General features: G+C 46.7%; 1 protein-coding gene across 18 annotated transcripts in view; it reads right to left on the bottom strand.

The window, feature by feature from the left end:
* The window catches only part of CEP152 (centrosomal protein 152), a 177380-nt gene that overhangs the window by 107653 nt on the left and 47896 nt on the right, over positions 1-21831 (bottom strand). For all 18 annotated transcript variants that reach the window (XR_015050285.1, XM_085849977.1, XM_085849972.1 and 15 more), the window contains one exon: positions 10884-11023. Coding sequence is in view for 17 of the 18 variants with exons in the window: in XM_085849977.1 (XP_085706103.1) it covers positions 10884-11023 (140 nt within the window). In the remaining variant the exon portion in view is untranslated. The remainder of the gene's footprint in view (positions 1-10883; positions 11024-21831) is intronic.

Raw genomic sequence — 21831 nt, 5'->3', positions numbered from 1 at the left:
CGAAATCGTCAACTTGACCTCTGACCTTGTCTAATAAAATCTTTCTCGAGAGAAGGTAGCGACGCAAACCAGAAGTATCTATGATGATTCTGTACCAAACCATCAAAAATCGAATGTTTTGGATGTTTGACCTCACTGTGACCGATTTCGACCAAAATCTAATCAGCACTAGCCATCACCCTCCTGAATCACGTGGTCTAATTTGACATTGGTAGCTTCTTCTGTTCTCGAGTTATCTGAACCAAACCATAAAAAATCGAATATTTGACCTCACTGTGACCTTGACCTTTGACCGATTTCGACCAAAATCTAATCAGCACTAGCCATCACCCTCCTGAATCACGTGGTATAATTTGACATTGGTAGCTTCTTCCCTTCTTGAGTTATCGTGCCTACAAACAAACAAACAAACAAACAAACAAACAAGCAGTCATAGACTGGTACTTACGAAATAGTCAACTTGACTTCTGACCTTGTCTCATAAAAGCTGTCTCGAGAGAAGGTAGGGACGCAAACCAGAAGTTTCTACGATGATTCTGTACCAAACCATCAAAAATTGAATGTTTTGGATGTTTGACCTCACTGTGACCTTGACCTTTGACCGATTTTGAGCAAAATCTAATCAGCGCTAACCATCACCCTCCTGAATCACGTGGTGTAATTTGACATTGGTAGCTTCTTCCGTTCTCGAGTTATCTGTACCAAACCATCAAAAATCGAATATTTGACCTCACTGTGACCTTGACCTTTGACCGATTTTGACCAAAATCCAATCAGCACAAGCCATCACCCTTCTGAATCACGTGGTGTAATTTGACATTGGTAGCTTCTTCCGTTCGAGTTATCGTGCCTACAAACAAACAAACAAACAAACAAACAGAAAAGGAAGGCATCAATATACTTACGAAATCTTTAGATTTCGTAAGTAATAATCAAAAAAAAGAAGATATACTTTCACACTGGAAAATCAAAGCACTGACATGTATTGGCCTAATGAATACTGTATCTATTTCCATTACCTTTTTTTTGGCATCTCCAGTGATTAAGCCAAAGCACAAGGTCTGTTGCTCTCACATCAGAGAGACAGATCGGTCGTCTGTTCCTTACCTCTGCCACCGAAAGTGAAGGAGGTTATGTTTTCATCCCTTTCAGTCTGTTTGTGTGCAAGATATCTCAAAAAGTTGTGGACGGATTTGGATTAAACTTGGTGGACATGTTGGGTGCATGGCAAGAACGAATTGATTAGATTGTGATGAAGATCCGAATCCAAATCTGGATACGAGGATTATTTGATTTTCATAGGGATTCTTCACCATTGAGAGATTTGGCCAAAAATGATATAGTACTGTTTAGTATGATATTTACCTCCACCACAGAAGGTGAATGAGGTTATGTTTTCACCCCTTTCTGTCTGTTTGTTTGTCTGTGTATTTGTCTGCAGGATATCTCAAAAATTTTGGACGGATCTGGATGAAATTTTGTGGACAGGTTCAGTGTGTGACAAGGACGAACTGATTAGATTTTGGTGAAGATTCGGATCTGGATCCGACTACTATAATTTTTTTAAGGGATTCTTCACCATTGATAGATAGGGCCAAAAACAATAATGTTACGGATCTGGAAACCATTTGCATTCAACATACAGATGTCCCAAAAGTCAGTTATGTCGTTAAGTATGTGTGTAGTCAGATCCCTTTCCTTTTGTCTTGTGGGAGAATCAAAGGCATGCGTTGCGATTTCTTTTTAGTTAGGTTAGTAAATCTTTACATCCAACGAACAACCAACAACCATTCCATTCCCGCATCATGATCCACTACCCACCCGCTGTCTCCAAGCACTCTGACTTGCCAAGGCAGGGTCTTGCAGCTGTGCCTTGCCACTTCCAACGTTCCTTCCACAAACGTTGTAACTCTTGCACGACGGCCTGTGCAACATTGATAATGTTACTCGTCAAGTATGAACCCGTGTGGAAGACTGGCTGGGGTTTCCCGGCAGGGGCTGTTGCAGCGTTGATACTGTTACTCGGTGAGTGTAGGCCCGCGTGGAGGAGTGGCTGGGGTTTCCCGGCAGGGGCCAAGGCCCCGCCCCGGAAAGGTGGGCCGTAGGACCTGTCTAATCATAGGCGGACAGCGAGGTGTGTTCACCAAGGCCCCTCCCCGCTGAGGGAGGCCCATAAATTCCCGAGCACTCTCTGAGTGGCAGGGGGTCTTTTTGAGGTCTTGGGTGGTCTTTTGAAGTCTTTTTGGAGTCTTGGAGAGTCTTTTAAAAGTTCTTTTGAAGAGTTTTTGGTGGGCGCCGAGGCGGTGAACGTGTCTCTGCTGGCGCTTCACGAGGAAGGACAGAGCGACCCTGACCTCCCTCAGTGGACCCCGATTGTTCACCACCCGAGCTCCACCATGAAACTCGAGTCCCACATGTGCGACTGGGAACCAAACCAGCGACCATTGTCAGGTGCTGCATCGTGGAGCATGCCCTTCCTCTGACGGTCAGGTAACCAACCGAACTCTGGCACCCAGCTTGTCTCTCTCCATGGCTGCGAGTGTCCAATAAAGACTCTGGGTTTCTATTTATTTTGTGTGTGTGTCTACGTGTGGGCCCGTCTTTAAGTAGAACTGAATAAGTGTTTTTGGATCATTGTAAATACTTCTTGCATATTCGCATTAAGTCTTGCTTTGTGTCTTCATTTACTGTAAATAAAACTTGTTAGAAATGCCCCCAGTTCATTTCCATCCCTTCTTGCATTGGTCCAGCATGGTTCGGATCTGGGTTTAGGCGGGGTTTTATCCCAGATAATCCGTTCTATCCAGCCGGCACGGCTTTGGCAGTTTCCACTCGGCTGCACCCGAACCGGAGTTGGTAGTCGGTAGTTGGAACTCTACCGCAGTCGGTAGAGTGACCCGGTTCGAGCAAGACGTGCCGAGGGCGTGGTTTCCCCGGTAGTCGAAATCGCGTAGTTAATTGGGTAAATTGGTTACAGACAAATAGACCCTACGCTACGCGGTTGAGATGTTGGCGATCACGGTCGGTTAAACGACCCGCCGGCTCGTGGAGTTATCCGAGCGACGGCCTTCAATTCCGGGGAGATTGGTGGGAGACGGTGCAAGCTTTCCCCACCGAGTGGTCCTTCTCACCACCGACCCCTGGCCCACAACAATATATAGCACGATATCTCAAAAAGTTGTGGACGGATTTGGATGAAACTTGGTGGACATGTTGGGTGCGTGACAGGGAAGAAATGATTCAATTTTGGTGAAGATCCAAATCCGGATCTGAAAAATTTCAAAGTGATTTGTCACCATTGAGAGATAGGGCTCAACCAATATCTCAAAAAGGTATGGATGGATATGCACAGTGACACAAAACAACAGAATGACTCCATTTCTCTATTCAAACTGGTTGAATGAGTGATTTTTACAATCCATGATGAAAGAGTCGACCGGTCTTTTTTTTCAACAATTACATACGCAGTTTACCTTTTCCCATTTTGTGTGATCTACTTTCATGACAAAATATTGATATAAATATCCTAATAGTTGCTGCAACATATATTAATAGACCACAGTTGCGGAAAATGAAGAGGTATATAGACCTTATGCTGCCTCCCCCTTCCCGTCATACTGCCTCTCCCTTCGCCTCCCCTCAAGCTATCCTCCTCCAAACACCCTCCATCATCATACAACTCTCTGGAGGTCAAGGAGAGGAAGGGGTGTCAAAGAATGTGAAAAATCGAACAAATGAAAGCTTATTGTTTTTTAGCAGTCGGTTCTGGTCAGACGAATTCCGCAATTCCTCTCACGTTAAGAGATTCTAGAGATTAACCCATGTGTGGAAATTAAACAAAGGCACGAACACGGTCATTTTTTTTGATGATTATTGAAGGAAAACATCCTTCCTTCCCATTCCCCTTCCCTCACGCTTACCTCCTCCACTCCCCACGGACCCTCTGGACGGTGTCTGGGCATTGTTTAGTATGAACAGTTTGAGAGTGCTGTTTTAACATACCCAATTTCATTCAATCCTTTACTAATGCCAGCATAAGTGCACCCCCCATCCCCCGCTTTCCCTAAAGTCCCCCGATCAAACTCATATCCAGATCACCCACTTCCCCTCCCCACTACCCCCTCTCTCCCCCATCCTCTTTGATCGCTCCCTCCTCCCGGAGTATACAGTGGCATGTGGTGAGGCCTCGCTCTCCCCCTCCCTTCTTCCTTGCTTCCCATCCCTCCTCACTCCCTCTCCCACCCCCCTTCCCATTCCCATCAGCGAAGTGATAGGTTGCATTTGCTAGTTGAAAATAAAATAATGATTTTGTTTGTGTGTGTACTGTGTATATATATATATATATATATATATATATATATATATATATATATATATATATATATATATATATATATATATATATATATATATATATATATATATATATATATATATATATATATATATATATATATATATATATGTATATATATATATATATATATATATATATATATATATATATATGTATGTATATATATATATATATATGTATGTATATATATATATATATATATATATATATATATATATATATATATATATATATATATGTATATATATATATGTATATATATATATATATATATATATATATATATATATATATATGTATATATATATATATATATATATATATATATATATATATATATATATATATATATATATATTGTTGCGAATTTGCGCCCGCTGGCGTGCGGACGACGGCGTCACTCGAATCGCGACCGCGTCGCCCACCGGACAGACAATTCAGTCGTGACCCTCCGGGAACTATCGCCCGGAGTCAGTCACGGGTGGGCCTTTCAACCTCACCACAATCGTGCCAATCGGCCACCCGCGTAGGATAGGGTTGTTCGCCAAACTCGACCTACCTAAGTACCCACGCGGATGGTAAACCGGGCGATCGTACCTCGCCGCAGGTCGACTCCGGAAACGAACCGCTTAAGCGGTCCGTTCCATGCTCCATCCGTTCCATCCAAGTGATAACCGAGCGGTGTTATCGTCGGCCTCAACGGTTCCGATTAATTACTGGGCGTATTAAGCACACTACGAACCCTTTACGTGAAGCAGGATGGAGGGTCAATAAAGAAAAGACGAAGCGAAACGGGAAAACAGTTCACACAAAGCACATTTATTTCCCGGCACACGGAAAGCACACATATAGAGCCAAACAGTCAAAATGCACATATAGCAAAAAAACAAAAGCAACAACGACTCAGAGTTACTACCGACTACGCGCACACACGGCAACACTTATACAGTTCTACTTCACAGACGGCGCCAACACACATTTACTCAAAAGCAAAGAAAAGAAGCCACCCTCATAGACAAGGGGGCAGACAGGCCTGTAGGCCAAATGTGCGCGTGACCTGGAGGAGCGGCCAGGTCCGCGAGACCGGGGAGGTCCAACCCGCGTCCTCGTGACGCGATGGCGGACGAGCCGCAGATGTGGCCGCGTGGCTGTGCCCCGACTCCTTGCTCCTTGGCGGGTTTCGTTGGCACGACGTTTGGAGTGGGGTGGGAACGGGGCCCCCTTGTTGCACTATCTCAGCGCGGGGGGAAAGGGGGAATTGTTGATGCCCTGGGGGAGGGAGAATGGCTGGCTGGCTTGGGTCCCGCGACGAGCGATCCCACACCGCGACCTCGTCGCCGACCGCTGTCATTCTCGCCTCGGACCCGAGCTCCTTGGCCTCTTCCCACAACTCTTCTCAGCCGACTCCAGAACCCAACTCTTTGCCACACCGATGACTTCGCCACCCGACTCCACTTTCTGCCACACCAATGACTCGACTCACTCTCCACCCGACTCGACTGACTCTCTTCAACCAAAACTGACTCACTCTCCAACCTGATTCGCCTTGCGCTCGCCGTTTTATCGGCCGGCAGGAGAAAACAATATGCAAATATCCGGATCAGGATGACCTCGGGGGCGGAGCCACGCTCGCCAATTGGACGGAGGAAAGGGGGCATGAATCTCCCCTGATCCTAGAATTTGCATATATCGATTTCCTACAGACGAGCCTGGAGGCGGGGTCAAGCCGCTCCGCGCTTGCTAACTGGACGGAGCAAAAGTGGGCGTGTAGCGTTCCTGATCCGAATTTTCCTCGGAAAGGCCGCTATTTGCGCTCACGGCTTGGTGCGTATCGCTGAACGGGCCCAAGACAGCCCGACGCTCAGTGTTCACAGGTGGTGCGGGAATGGCCGTAGAAGGAGAGAGGTGAAGCTGGTGGAGGGTTTTCGGTGGTGGTTCGATGGTTATGGTGCCGTTTGGGAATGGCGGTGATGCGATGATGTGAGATCGAGTTGTGAAGGTAAAGGTCGTGGCTGTTGGCGTTGTTGTTGTTGTCTGAGGGTTGGAGCGTGGTTGCAGTTGGTGACGATGGCTGGCGTGGTGGTTGTTGTGTGATGGCGGTTGAGACGTGGTTGGTTCAAAATAAAGATAGAACAGAAAAACGGCTATCTCAAAGCGTCGCAGCCCGAATGAATCACATAAATTCCCTCTATACAACGGGTTTGGGGCTAACTACACATGTACTTAGAGATATCTCACCTACAGGCCCTGAATGGTGGTTTGAGAATTTCCACAGCCGTAACAATATATATATACATATATATATATATATATATATATATATATATATATATATATATATATATACATATACATATTGTTGTGGTTACCAAATTCGCAAACCACCATTCAGGTCCCTTAGGTGAGGTATCTCGGTAAGTGCATGTGTAGTTAGGCCCAAACCCGTTGTCTAGTGGGAATACATGTCATTTATACGTGCTGCGACTCTTCAGGATAGCCGTTTTTCTTTTACTATCTTTGTTTTGGACCAACCGCCATGATTACCACCACAACCACAACATCAACCACCAACCACAACACCGCTTCACCACAGCCGCCACGACCTTCACGTCACACCTCGCAACCGTAGCATCGCCACCGTTCTTGCCCCGCTGTGGGTACCGGTGTTGGACTCGTGCAGGGCGCACGTTGAACAGCGTGTACAAAATCACGGATTTTGTGCTTCAAAAACGGATCAAAAACGACACACGCCCACTTTTTGCCGTCCAATCGGTGAGCGAGGGGCGAATTGGCCCCGCCTCCAGGACGATCGATATATGCAAATTTGTGGATCAAAAAGCCTTCACGCCCACTTTTTCTCGGGCCAATGGGGAGCGAGGTGAAAGGTCAAAGGGAGGGGGTCAAAGGCGAAGCTACGGGGGGATAAAAGGACCGTGTTCGTCAGTCAGAGGGGAGTCCAAAGAAGAGAAGGAGCCAGAGGTGAAGAGGCGGGGTGTGGAAGTCTGGAGCCCGAAGCCTGCAGTAGCTGGAGAAGCTGAAGAGAGTCGAACGAGGAGAGCCCAAAGAAGAGTCCAGGGTGGAGAGTCCAGAGGCGGAGAGGCGGCAGCGGCGAAGGCAGACGAGGGGGTGCTCGCGACGGTGCCGGGAGCTGCACGCCCGAGGAAGGCCGGCAGCGCGACCTGGCCGAGGTGGAGACGCACACCAGGGATAATAAAGATCCTCTATACCCCGAGCATCAGCAACCCCCTCCTGTTTCCCCCCGCGCTGAGATAGTGCGACCAAGGGGGCCCCTTTCCCACCCCCTGCCAGACACTGTCCGCGAGGCCCGCGGAGTGAGGCGCCATCGCCGCTCCGCGTCTCATCACCAGACGGGTAGGCGCGACCCGGTCTCGGCCTCAGGCCCGCCTCATTCTTGGGGGTATTTCTTTTCCTTGGTTTTGGGTATGTGTTGTCGGCGCCGTCTGTGAAGTAGAATTGTATAAGTGTTGCCGTGTGCTCGGTAGTCGGTATTAGCTCTGCATTGTCTTCGCTTTTATATTTGCTTTTTGTGTAAATGGAATTGTGTTTTCTTTTTTTTGTGTGCTTTTGGTGGAATTGAATATGTGTGCTTCCCGTGTGCCGCGAATAAATGTGCTTTATTATTGAACTGTTCTCCCGCTTCGCTTCGTCTTTTTCTCCCATTGGATCCTCATCTTGCTTCACGTAAAGGGTTGGTAGTGGGCTGAATACGCCCGATAATTAATCGAACCGTCGGGGTCGACGATAACACCGCTCGGTTATTCTGATAGTACGGAACGGGTCGCTTAAGTGGCCCGTGTCCGAAGTCGACCTGCGGCGAGGTGCGATCGCCCGGTCTACCCTCCGCGTGGGTACTTAGGTAGGTCGAATTTGGCGAGCAACCCTATCCCACGCGGGGGCTGATTGGCTCGATCGCGGTGAGACCGAAAGGTCCACCCGTGACTGGTTCCCGGCGTTAGTCCGAGAGGGTCACGACTGGATTGTCCGTCCGGTGGGCGACGTGCCGCGATTCGAGTTACGTGGCCGTCGCACGCCGGCGGGCGCGAATACCGCAACAATATATATATATATATATATATATATATATATATATATATATATATATATATATATATATATATATATATATATATATATATATATATATATATATATATATATATATATACACATACACACACACACACACACACAAAATCATAATTTTTTTTTTTAAATCATATTATATATTTGACACAAAATTATATGACACATTGTATTATATATATATATATATATATATATATATATATATATATATATATATATATATATATATATATATATATATATATATTGTCGTGGATTCGCGCCCGCCGGCGTGCGAACGGCCACGTAACTCGAATCGCGGCACGTCGCCCACCGGACGGACAATCCAGTCGTGACCCTCTCGGACTAACGCCGGGAACCAGTCACGGGTGGACCTTTCAGTCTCACCGCGATCGTGCCAATCGGCCCCCGCGTGGGATAGGGTTGCTCGCCAAATTCGACCTACCTAAGTACCCACACGGAGGGTAGACCGGGCGATCGCACCTCGCCGCAGGTCGACTTCGGACACGGGCCACTTAAGCGACCCGTTCCGTACTATCGCGATAACCGAGCGGTGTTATTCGTCGACCTCGACGGTTCGATTAATTATCGGGCGTCTTAACCCACGACCAACCCTTTACGTGAAGCAAGATGAGGATTCAATGAAAGAAATGACGAAGCGAAGCGGGAAAACAGTTCAATAATAAGCACATTTATTTCGCGGCACACGGAAAGCACACATATACAATTCCACCAAAAGCACATGGAAAAGAAGAAGACAAAAAGCAAATGCGACAATGCAGATCTATCCGACTACCGGGCACTCGGCAACACTTATGCAATTTTACTTCACAGACGGCGCCGACAACACATATTCCCAAAGCAAAAGAAAAGAGAACCACCCTCCAGGATGAGGGGGTAGGCGGGCCTGGGGCCGAGACCGTGTCGGGCCTACCCGTCTGTTGATGATACGCGGAGCGGCGGTGGTGCCTCAACTCCGCGGGCCTCGCGGACAGTGTCTGGTAGGGGGTGGGAAGGGGGCCCCCTTTTGTCGCACTATCTCAGCGCGGGGGGAAACAGGAGGGGGTTGCTGATGCTCGGGGAAAGGAGGATTTCACAAAATCGCGGGTCCCGCGACGAGCGTCTCCACCACGACCTCGGTCGCGCCGCCGGCCTTTCTCTCCGCAGTTCCCCGAATCCGACGCGAGCACCCCCTCGTCCGCCTTCGCCACCTCTCCACAGCTCCGTCCTCTTCACTCCGACTCCGCGAACTCCCAACTGCACTGAACTCTTCCTCCGCTTCCAACTCAACTCTTCCTCCTGCGAACTGAACTGCCTCGACTGACGAACGCGGCCCCTTATATCCCCCGTGGCCTCGCTCCTTCATCTTTGACCCTCTGCCTCCGACCTTTCACCTCTCTTGCTGGCTCCCCATTGGCCCGAGGAAAAGTGGGCGTGAATGCTTTTTGATCCATGAATTTGCATATAGCGACCGCCCTCCAACGCCCTGGAGGCGGGGCCAAATCGCCCCTCGCTCACCGATTGGACGGAACAAAAGTGGGCGTGAGTCGTTTTTGATCCGTTTTTCTGCGGAAAGTCCGCGATGCTTTTGAACACGCTGCTGAACACGCTGCTCGGTGCGCGCTCTACACGACTCCAGCATCGGTGCCCACGAGTGGCGCGAGATGACGGTGATGCGATGGTGGCGAGTTGTGACGGTAAAGGTCGTGGCGGTTGTGGTGAAGCGGCGTTGTGGTTGGTGGTTGTTGTTGTGATGGCTGTTGAGACGTGGTTGGTGGTGGTAATAATGGCGGTTGGTCCAAAATAAAGATAGTAAAAGAAAAACGGCTATCCTGAAGAGTCGCAGCCCTCATGAATGACATTTATTCCCTCTAGACAACGGGTTTGGGCCGAACTACACATATACTTACCGAGATATCTCACCTAAGGGACCTGAATGGTGGTTTGCAAATTTGGTCAACCACAACAATATATATATATATATATATATATATATATATATATATATATATATATATATATATATATATATATATATACATACATACAGGGGGCTGCAAAAGTAGGTATACAGTAAGGATTATACCAGTATTACCGTTTTGTTTTTCATAACTGTATACCTACTTTTGCAGCCCCCTGTATACACACAGACACACAGACACACAGACACACAGACACACAGACACACAGACACACAGACACACAGACACACAGACACACAGACACACAGACACACAGACACACAGACACATACACACACATACACATACACATACACACACACATACACACACACACACACACTATTCTATTTATTATGTATGTTGTTAGGTGGTATACAGGAAGAAATAACAAATTGAAGAACAAGACAGCCAGCAGGGATAAAGGAAATGGGATGAATGTGTGCACAGTGACAAACTTCATTTTTGCTGACGACCAGTGCCTTGTTGTGAGCTTCCAATGCACAAATTTGTCCTTCCAGTTCAGCTCCCTTGTCCTGTTGAGTTTGAAGTCTTTTCTGGCACTCTTCAAGACTCACAACCAGTCCCTGCTTTTCTCCTGTAGCCAACAACAACAAAAAACAACACTCTTTACTCTGTGGGCTTCATCTCATTTTGATGACTAGACAATGTACTTTGCAGGACTGAGTTTTTCCATTACATCTTCAATGGTAATAAAAAAATATAATTTCCCATGAATGTGGCGATATATATGCCACTGCCGATGCTAGATGTCAATCCAATGCGATAAGAATGTGAAAGTTGGTTCCACAGGTGAGGGGGTGGTGGGGGGGGGGGGAGAGAAAGTAATAAATGGAGTTGAGCAGTGATCCTGGATTTTGGGGTTTTCACCAGAAGGGGGTTCATAGTGGACTGCGTGTGTGACCTCCATGAAGCTCAGGGGAGGGGAGAGTGGGGGGGGGAGGGGCGGGGATGGACAAAGCACGGAAAAAAGTAGAGGGTGCAAGACCAGAAAGGAGGATACAGACCACTGACCTGTCTGCGATGAGAAAGTGATGGGCCTATATATTCAGCTTCAGCATGGGAGATTCAAATAATCTTGAAAACCTTGGTTTCCACGGCGTCAAGCTGAGCAAGATGTGAGGCAAGTGAGCCAGCCCAGAGGGGAGAACAGCACTCCAAGCTGCCGATAAAGGCCTTGTAGATGGATAGGAGTTCAGGTATTCCAAGGAAGGACTTTGTACAATGGATGATGCCCAGTTGGTGACTGGCTTTGAAGACCAAATTTGAAATGTGACTTTCCCAGGAAAGATCATGGCAGATAGTGAGACCCAGAAGCTTGAATGAAAGGACTTCTTCAAGAGGTTTGTTGAGAAATTAGATTGGGGGGGGGGGAGGGGTTCCAGACTATCCTTTCGGAGAGACAAAGTGAGAGTGTGATATTTGTCAGCATTGATAGACATATTCCATGTTTTGGACCAGTTTGTGATTTTATCCAGTTCTGCAGAGCAAAGAAGCTGCTGCTTGCTGATCTGAGGGATGACAGATGGTAGGGCAGAGGGTGGAGTCATAAGCAAAGAGATAAAGAGGATTTTCCAGAGAGTGAGAGAGATAATTTATGAACACCAGAAAAAAAAAAAACACGTGGCCCAGAACACTACCTTGAGGAACTCCAGCCTGGACAGGAAGAGTGGATGAGAGAACTCCATTTCGGGCCACACGCAGAGATGCCAACTTTTGGAAATCAGAATTAGGGAGGATTTGCAACCGACACCAAATAATGTGCGCGAAGCGCACATCTCGAGCGCGGAGCGCTCGACCCTTGTAGCGGGGTCCAGGGCCCGCCTTAGGGCCCTGGAAGCTCTGGGGTTCTAGACGCTCTCTAGTGCCCTCTGAGCCCTATTTTGGAGCATTTAACATGTTAAGAATTCCCACTTTTTGAACAAAAAAAGGGGAAAATTGTGCACTTTTTAATGTTACATGTATGTTAATATTAGTAAGTTAGGGGACAATCAAAGATTAACAAAAAGCACAAAAGAAGCAATATTTTTCTTACCTTACTGGCTGGTACTACTGCTGCTTGCTTTTTCCATGGCAGCTTTGCTGAGTGACAGCTGTGTGGCTCTTTTAGCCCTTCTGATTATGTCTTTGCTGTATTCTCTCTGGTAGCAAGGGGTGCTATGAGCTAGTTTTTCAATTAAGAGAGCTTCCAGGGTTTTGACACTCAAATTGGGACGAAATTCAGTATGATTCTTCCGTACAAGACTGAGTGCCCGCTCACATGATGCGTTCGAAAGAGGAATGACCAAGATTTCCTTCATCACTTTGCTCAAATTAGGATACTTCTTGGCACCAGTGCAGGGATCTGTGAGCTGTGAAATCCGATGCCACTGCTCATCCACTCTCACTGTCTCAGTAGCAATTGTAGCTATGGAGGCGTCTGCCTGGTAGTGAGCGAATTCACTCTCAAGACTGTCTATGTCACTATCACCGCCACTGAACAGACAGGGGAATTTCTTGATGAAAAGCTCCACACAGTCAAACCCCACTTCTTGGTGTAGCTTAACATCCAGCACCTGAGCATGCTTGGCTAATTCATCATCTAGCGGCCAGGTTTTGAAGATGTAATTGCAAGCTTTCACATAATATGAGCGAACTGCACTGAAGAAACCTTGGATGTCTGACTCACTCAGAGTGAAGGTGGATTTCTTGAGACTCCTTTGTTCCCTTATATACAGTTTGGCATCGTTCCCAATCATGAGGTCCTCATCATTCTTCTGATGATTTCTGTCAGAGAAGGGTACATTTACCAGAGCAACCGATGACACCGATGGTTTCAAAAACCGTACGAAGATATCTTTCAGAAGACCATTCAATTCTCCGTGCAGGAGATGAATACAGGGTTCGTCTCTTTGTAGCAGAAGATTCCCCTTCTCAAAAAGCTTGTTAGCATATCGAAGGAAGAAACAATAGAGTTTTGTTTGTGGAGACAAGAACATCCTGTTGACACGTTTTTCTCTAGATTCCTGCACAGTGTTTGAGGAAGATGCGCTTTTAGTTGTAGAACTCGTAGTACACTTAGCCGCAGGGCGATCACACTTGCATTTACTGCCAGCAGAAGAGGTGAGACTCGTAGTACCAGATCCAATTTTACGTTTGAGGAGAGAGCTTGAGGTAGGTGCAGCCAAGGAAGAAGACCTCTGATTCGAAGGTTTTGCTGAGCTTCTATCAAGTGATTTGGCAAAAGCAGAACTTAACTTGGGTCCTTCTTTGCCTGTAGATGGGACTATCACAGTCTTTCTCGACTCTGAAGGGATCTGCATTGTAGATGAACGTGATGAAGGGCCGGTGATGCTACCTGCTCTCAGCATTGGTTTTGGTGCTGTCCCTGCTGTCTTCTTCGCAGCAGATAATGCAGTGGTAGTGGTGAATGCTGCTCCACTAGTGCTTGATCCTGCAGTGCCAGTACTGGCAGTAGATACAGTGCCGTCCTTCTTGCTCGTTGTTAGAGTCTTGGCTACAGTTGGTTGCATTTTTCTTCGTACTTCTTCTTTGAAGAAGAGGCGAAGTGGCTCCCACTGTTCAATCAGCCTGTCTAGGTACTGACCAAGGGACAGCCACCTTGTTGCGACATGCTTCAGAGTCTTGTGTGTCGGGGCATCACAGAGTTCTTGCAGTGCTTTCACTCCTTTGACGCGTTTACTACTTTTGTCCAAGTAGTAGTAAATATCGATGAGAAAGTCATCTAATTCAATGGGTAAGGCCTGAGCCGCCTTCTTGGCCGTATTGTGCATCATATGGCAAGGGCATCCCATGATGTAGCACTCTGTATTTTGTTTGTGGATATAAGCAGCGACTCCTTTGTGCTTGCCCACCATGACAGAGGCATTATCAGCACAAAAGGAAACAATTTCCCCACGGAATTTTCCTGTCACTGAACTCATTATCAAGCAGTTTGAAAATGTTTTCTCCAGTGGAATCTTGTTTGCACACAGGCAAACTTAGCAAACCTTGCTTCACAATCCCAGCACTGTTGTCATAGTATGAAATCAGGACAGGATATAGCTGGGCCTCACCACTGTCATTGCTACCGTCTGTAGCTGGGCTAAATGGAGCTAGTCTAGCAATATCGGCAATAGATGAAGCAGTAACATTTGACAACTCACCAATTATTGCTGAAGTTTTTGTTCTTGCACATCCATACTTTGAAGCAACTTTTGAATCTGGAAACATCTTTTGAAATAGAGGTCCAGCATGATCTGAGACTGATATGGGCAAGTTATGTTCCACAATAAATCCACTAAAGAGAAGTTCTGCTCGGGTAACATCCTCTTCCTCGCTTGTCCCTTGTTTGGTGAAATAATTCAGAAGTGTACCGGTACTCGTGCTCGAAGATCTCTCCTTTGCAATGTCTGTGTGCCGTTTGCTTCCAACGTGCTTCCGAATATCATCGTGACCTCCGTGCTCAACTGAAATATCAACGCTGCATACTGTACAATACGCATGATGAATTCCTCTTTCAGACTTTCGAATACACGGGTATTGGAGACTGTATTCGGTCTTGTACTTCTGAGACCATTTCTTGGTCTTCGTAAGCTTCTTTTCTGCCATTTCGTAATCAACATCGAGGGCTTGAAGCATCGGTAACTTCGAAGTCGATGTTCCACAGCTGCAGCGCGACTCGTAGAACTCTAGCGGCTGTTAAACACCGCACGGTGGTCGCGACCGCCGGGCTGGTACGGGGCCCAGCTGCATGCAGTGAGCGTATCGCATCCATATACACTGTGCATACATACCGCATGCACTGTATTGCACACATACCGCATGCACTAAATCTCAGTGCATGATCGCATAAGCGAGATCCAGACCCAATGTTTCGCTGCTCCTCATTTGAATTTGCAATTTTTTACGTGCAATTTGGTAGCAGCGAACGTTATGGAGTTACCACATGCTATACGTAGCAGACGATGCTTTTCATTCAATTCTCATACTAGTACATTCTGATTAGTGAACAGTGCAAAAATATCAAAATTTCGGGAGGATAAGGATAGTGATTGTAAGGGCGGGAGTTTGGGTGAATTTTCGGAAGCCTCCCGATGAAATCGGGAGGGTTGGCATCTGTGCACACGTTGGCTGCGACAAGAGAGGAAGTCTGCAATTCATGAGTGGAGATGGCCTTGGATCCCATAGGAAGAGAGTTTGGTGACCAGAGCAGGGTGGCAAACCGTATCCATCCATCCATTGGGACCATACGCTGTGCAGAGCGTTGATGCTGCCTAAGCAGTCTCCTTGGCTATTGGGCACAATCGTGGACAGGTGCCACTCCGACACAGGATACCAGCAAGCTGGCACTCATTTTGCCGACCTCGGAAGGATGACAGGCAGTCACCCCCACCTGGCATTAATTCAACAGCCAAGTGGGATTTGAACTCAGGATCCTAAGATCCCATGACCACCACCCAAACCAGCACCAGGCATATGTAGAAAATGATGTATGTAAAAAGATAGTTACCACTACAAGTTCCTCATCTATCCACCCCTTCTGCTGCACATGAACAATGACGCCAACTGGAAACTTGTCTTTGGGCAGTCTCATCCTCTTGAACAAGACATACAAAGGAAGCTTGCCACACAAGCTTATTTGAGGTGGATGCTTCGTAATTGGACTCTCGCTATTATGAATAATTCTTCTTTTGATGAGAGACCAGGTGTTCTTCTTTTTTGTGTTAAATGGCATTTTCAGAGCCACGAGGCTCTCTACACGCCACGCACCGAAACTCCATGTGTCTCCAGTTTTTTATCCCCCGCCGCGTGGCGGAAGGGGGATATTGTTGTCACCCGGGTCATCCGTTTGTCCGTCCGGGCGTCAACATTTATAGCTGTGAGTGCGATAACTCATAAACTGTTCGCCATATCGATTTGAAATTTGGGTCACACATGTACCACCTGAAAAGGAAGAACCCTATTGATTTTGGGCATGGCCGGATCCAAGATGTCCGACTGTGGCGACCATCTTGAAACAAATGTTTTTTGTAATAAATGGAAAACCGCTTATCTGATTTCAATTATTTTTGGTTACTACGTTCCTCACCCCTGGGAAACTTTTTCCAACATTGTTTCGGTCCGCTCGGACATCCATTATGGCCGCCAGGCAGCCATGTTGAAATATGCCATCAGAGATGGGGAATCCCCACCATTGAATGAAAAAGGTCATACATATTCCAGATAATGAGGGAGGTGAATTTGAAACAAGACACCTTTTGGTCATCATTTCGAAAAAGTTCCCCAGGGGTGAGGAACATAGTTACCAAAAATAATTGAAATCAGATAAGTGGTTTTCCATTTATTACAAAAAAACATTTTTTTCAAGATGGCCACCCCAGTCGGCCATCTTGGATCCGGCCACACCCAAAATCAATTGGGTTCTTCCTTTTCAGGTGGTGCATGTGTGACCCAAATTTCAAATCGATATGGCAAACAGTTTACGAGTTCTCGCACTCACAGCTATAAATGTTGACGCCGAGCCAGCCAGCCGGACGGACGACCCGGGTGACAACAATATCCCCCTTCTGCCACGCGGCGGGGGATAAAATGTCGTGTTATCACGACATAGGCTCTAATTTTTTTTCTTCTGATGAAACTTGCTGGAAATGTAGGTAACGGAACGAAGTAGGTTGCTATTGAATTTCAGCCATGTCGAACATTAAATATGGCCGCCAGGCAGCCATCTTGAAAAATGACATTATCGTGAAATAGACCCTAAATTTTTATTTAAACTTTTTGCTGTATAGCTCGAAAGACATGATGACCAAATGGTGTCTTGTTTTCAATTCACCTCCCTCATTATCTGGAATATGTATGACCTTTTTCAATGGCGGGGGATTCCCCATCTCTGATGGGTATGTTTTTTATATTTTCGCACACTGTTAATAAAATGCTGTACAAACTCTTAACCTGAACCAATTTTCAAAATTTAAAAGGAGGAATTGACCTAAACAGCAGTTCCGACTGCCAGAAAAGTGTTCATTTGGAATACTGTGTAATTGAAATTCAACATTGATCGTTTTTAAGACCGATTTTTTTTCTATACCCATGAATGAACCACACCCCCAACTTTTACCATTTTTGCTTATACACTAGAAAATACGGTTCATATAGTGCCTACAGAAAGTCTACACACCCTTTCAAAATTTTCACCTTTTGCAGCCTTATAGCCTGGAATTAAATTGCATTAAATCAGACTTTTCCCACCTTTATTTACACATCGTAACCCACAACTTCCAAGTGAAAAACAAATTCTACAAACTTCAGAAAATTAAAAACACAAAACTAGAATATTTTGGTTGGATAAGTGTCCACCCCCCTGAGGTAATACTTGGTGGAAGCACCTTTGACAGCAATTACCACCGTGACTCTGTTGGGATAGGTCTCTACCAACTTTGACATTCTTCGAGACAAAAGTGTTCAAGCTCAGTCAAGTTGCGTGGGGAGCGTTGATGGACAGCAATCTTCAGGTTATGCCACAGATTTTCGATTGGATTTAGGTCAGGGCTCTCACTGGGCCATTCAAGGACATTTACCTTTTCGATCCTTCGCCACTCCTGTGCAGCTTTGGCTGTATGCTTTGGGTTGTCGTCATGCTCAAAGGAGAACTTCTGTCCCAATTTCAGCTTTCTTGCAGAGGGCAGCAAGGTTTTCCTCTTGGATTTTTCTGTATATTGCTCCATACATTTTCCCTCTGAACCTGAAAGGTGCCCCAATCCTTGCTGATAAGAAACATTCCCATAACATGAAGCTACCACCACCATGCTTCAAAATAAGGAGGGTGTTCTTTCGGTGATGTGCTGTGTTGGGCTTGTGCCAAACATAACATTTTGGCCAAAAAGTTCCATCTTGGTTTCGTCATACCACAAAACTTTTTGCTACATGGCTTCAGAATTTCCGGAGTGGTTTTTTGCATACCTCAAACGGGTCTTAAGGTGGGCTTTTTTGAGTACTGGCTTCCTTCTTGCCACCTTATTGCACAGGCCAGATTTGTGGAGTGCTTGGGATATTGCTGTCACATGCACACAGTGACAAGTCTTTGTATGAGGAGACTGAAAAGAGAGTCCACCAAGAGGCCAATGGCAACTATGAAATAGCTACATGCTTTTATGGCATACATAGTTTACATACATACATATAGCTTGGTCATACAGTTTGGAGGGATGGCCTGATCAAGGTAGGGTTGAGGTGGTACCATACACCATCCACTTCTTAATGATGGTCTTGACTGTACTCCAAGAGATATTCAAGGCATTTGAAATATTTTTATTCACATCCCCGATCTGTGGTTTTCTACAACTTTATCTCGGGAGCTCTTTTGAAAGTTCCTTGGTTCTCAAGGTTGAGTCTTTGCTGTGAAATATACTACCCAGCAAAGGAAAGCTACAGGAACAGCTGATTTTATTCTGAAACTAAAATGGCACTCGGAAGGAAACATACCTCCACCAGGCTGATTAGTTTATGTTTTGTATCCCACTGATAGGCTGGATCTGGATTTGGAACTGAAATGAAATATAATCGGCTTGTTCTTGTCACCTATCCAACTCACCCACCAATTTTTGTCAGAATCCGTCCATAACTTTTTGAGATACTCTGCGATATATTGTTACGGCTGTGGAAATTCGCATTACACCATAAAGGGCCCGGAGGTGAGATATCTCTAAGTACATGTGTAATTAGCCCAAACCCGTTGTATAGAGGGAATTTATGTGATTCATTCGGGCTGCGACGCTTTGAGTGAGCCATTTTTTCTGTTCTATCTTTATTTTGAACCAACCACGTCTCAACCGCCATCACACAACCATGACACCACCAGCATCTATGCTCCCACATCATCGCATCACCGCCATTCCCAAACGGCACCAGAACCATCAAACCACCACCGAAAACCCTCCACCACCTTCGCCTCTCTCCTTCACAACCAACAACCACACCACCTGTGAACACTGAACGTCGGGCTGTCTCTGGCCGGTTCGGCGATTGGTGCAGAACGCACCGAGCCGCGAGCGCAAATGGCGGCCTTTCCGAGGGGAAAATTCGGATCAAAAACGCTACATGCCCACTTTTCCTCCGTCCAATTAGCGAGCGCGGGGCGGCTTGGCCCCGCCTCCAGGCGCGTGTGTGTGAAGTCGATATATGCAAATTCTAGGATCAGGGGAGGTTCACGCCCCTGTTTCCTCCGACCAATGGGCGAGCGTGGCTCCGCCCCCGAGGTCATTCTGATCCGAATATTTGCATACCGGCTTCTCCTGCCCGCCTATAAAAAGGCGAGCGCAAGGCGAGTGGCAGAGTCGGTCGGATGAGGAGAGTGCGGAACTGAAGAGAGGGGAGAGTCGAGTCGGTCGGGTGAGGAGAGTGCGGAACTGAGAAGAGTTTCAGGAAGAAGCAAAGGAGCTCAGGTCCGAGGCGAGAAGGACGGCCGTCGGCGACGAGGTTACGGTGTGGGGAAATCGCTCGTCTCGTCGCGGGACCCAAGCCAGCCAGCCATCCCCCTCCCCCAGGACATCAACAATTCCCCCTTTCCCCCGCGCTGAGATAGTGCAAAAGGGGGCCCCGTTCCCACCCCACTCCAAATGTCGTGCCAACGAAACCCGCCAAGGAGCACGGAGTCGGGGCACAGCCGCGCGGCCACATTTGCGGCTCGCCCGCCAACGCGCCACGAGGACGCGGGTAGGACCCCCCGGTCTCACGGACCTGGCCGCTCCTCCAGGTCACGCGCACATTTGGCCTACAGGCCTGTCTGCCCCCTTGCCTATGAGGGTGGCTTCTTTTCTTTGCTTTTGTGTAAATGTGTGTTGGCGCCGTCTGTAAAGTAAAGCTGTATAAGTGTTGCCGTGTGTGCGCGTAGTCAGTATTAACTCTGCGTCGTTGTTGCTTTTATCGTTTTGGTTGCTGTATGTGCATTTTGACTGTATGGCTGTATATACATGCTCTCCGTGTGCCAGGAAATAAACGTGCTTGCTTGTTGAACTGTGCCCGTTCGCTTTGTCTTTTCTCTATTGACCCTCCATCTTGCTTCACGTAAAGGGTTCATAGTGGGTGCAACATCCCGGTAAATAATCTGAACCGTCGAGGTCGACGATAACACCGCTCAGTTATCCCGATAGTATGGAAAGGGCCGCCCAAGCGGCTCGTGTCCGGAATCGACCTGCGGCGAGGTACGATCGCCCGGTTTACCATCCACGTGGGTACTTTGGTAGGTCGAGTTTGGCGAACAACCCTATCCTACGCGGGTGGCCGATTGGCACGATTGTGGTGAGGTCGAAAGGCCCACCCGTGACTGGCTCCGGGCGATAGTTCCCGGAGGGTCACGACTGAATTGTCCATCCGGTGGGCGACGTGCCGCAATCCGAGTTATGTGGCCGTCCACACGCCGGCGGGCGCGAATTCGCAACAATATATATATATATATATATATGTCGTTTTTGGCACATCTCCCAATGGTGAAGAATCACTTAAACAATTCTCAGATCCAGATCTGGATTCGGATCATCACCAGAATCTAATCATTTTCTCCTTGTAACATACCCAAGCTCTCCACAAACTTTCATCCAAATCCGTCCACAACTTTTTGAGATATTTTGTTCACAAATAAAGACAGACAGACAAGGGTGAAAACAGAACTTCCATCTACCTTTGGTGGCAGGGGTAATAATCAGAATCACTACAATTTAACAGGTGGAGGCCAATTAACTTGTGTAATTTTGAAGGCAATTGGTTACATCTGAGTGAAATTACAATTGCTACTATAAGAGGGGTGGACACTGACTTATCCAACCAAGATATTCTAGTTTTGTATTTTTAATGAAAGTTTTCTGAAATTTGTTTTTCACTTGGAAGTTGTGGGTTACGATGTGGAAATAAAAGAGGGAAAAGTCTGATTTAATGCAATTTCATTCCAGGCAGTAAGGCAACAAAAGGTGAAAATTGTGAAAGGGGGTGTAGACTTTCTATAGGCACTGTATATGTACATGTGCATATAAATGTACATTGTTGCGGTTCAAGGAACCGCATCCCTCCAAAGCAATAGCAACCATCATACAGCGGTCCCGAGACCGTATATTAATGGAATAATTTTCAGACAGACCCTTCCCTTTTGTCTAGCGGGACAACGGGAAAGTGCATTGTGGAGACTTCACAGCAAGGTCTGATGAAATCTCTGCACTCATTCCTATTCTTTCTTCTACTCTTATTCCTGAGGTAAATCCCAGCCATGTGGCCCTTCACTGTGAGATGGGTCCTCAGTGAAGGCCAAGCAGGCATTACGCCGGACATCCCTCTGCAGAAATCACAGCCTGCCAAATGCATGTGCAGCGATAATGTCCAAACACAAACCAAGGATATGGAAGAAACGGCATCCTA

This window comes from Eptatretus burgeri, chromosome 12 (genome assembly GCF_056783735.1).
Source record: "Eptatretus burgeri isolate ZD-2024b chromosome 12, Ebu_testis_v1, whole genome shotgun sequence".
Taxonomy (NCBI): Eukaryota; Metazoa; Chordata; class Myxini; order Myxiniformes; family Myxinidae; genus Eptatretus; species Eptatretus burgeri.
This window is presented reverse-complemented; position numbering and strand designations above follow the sequence as displayed.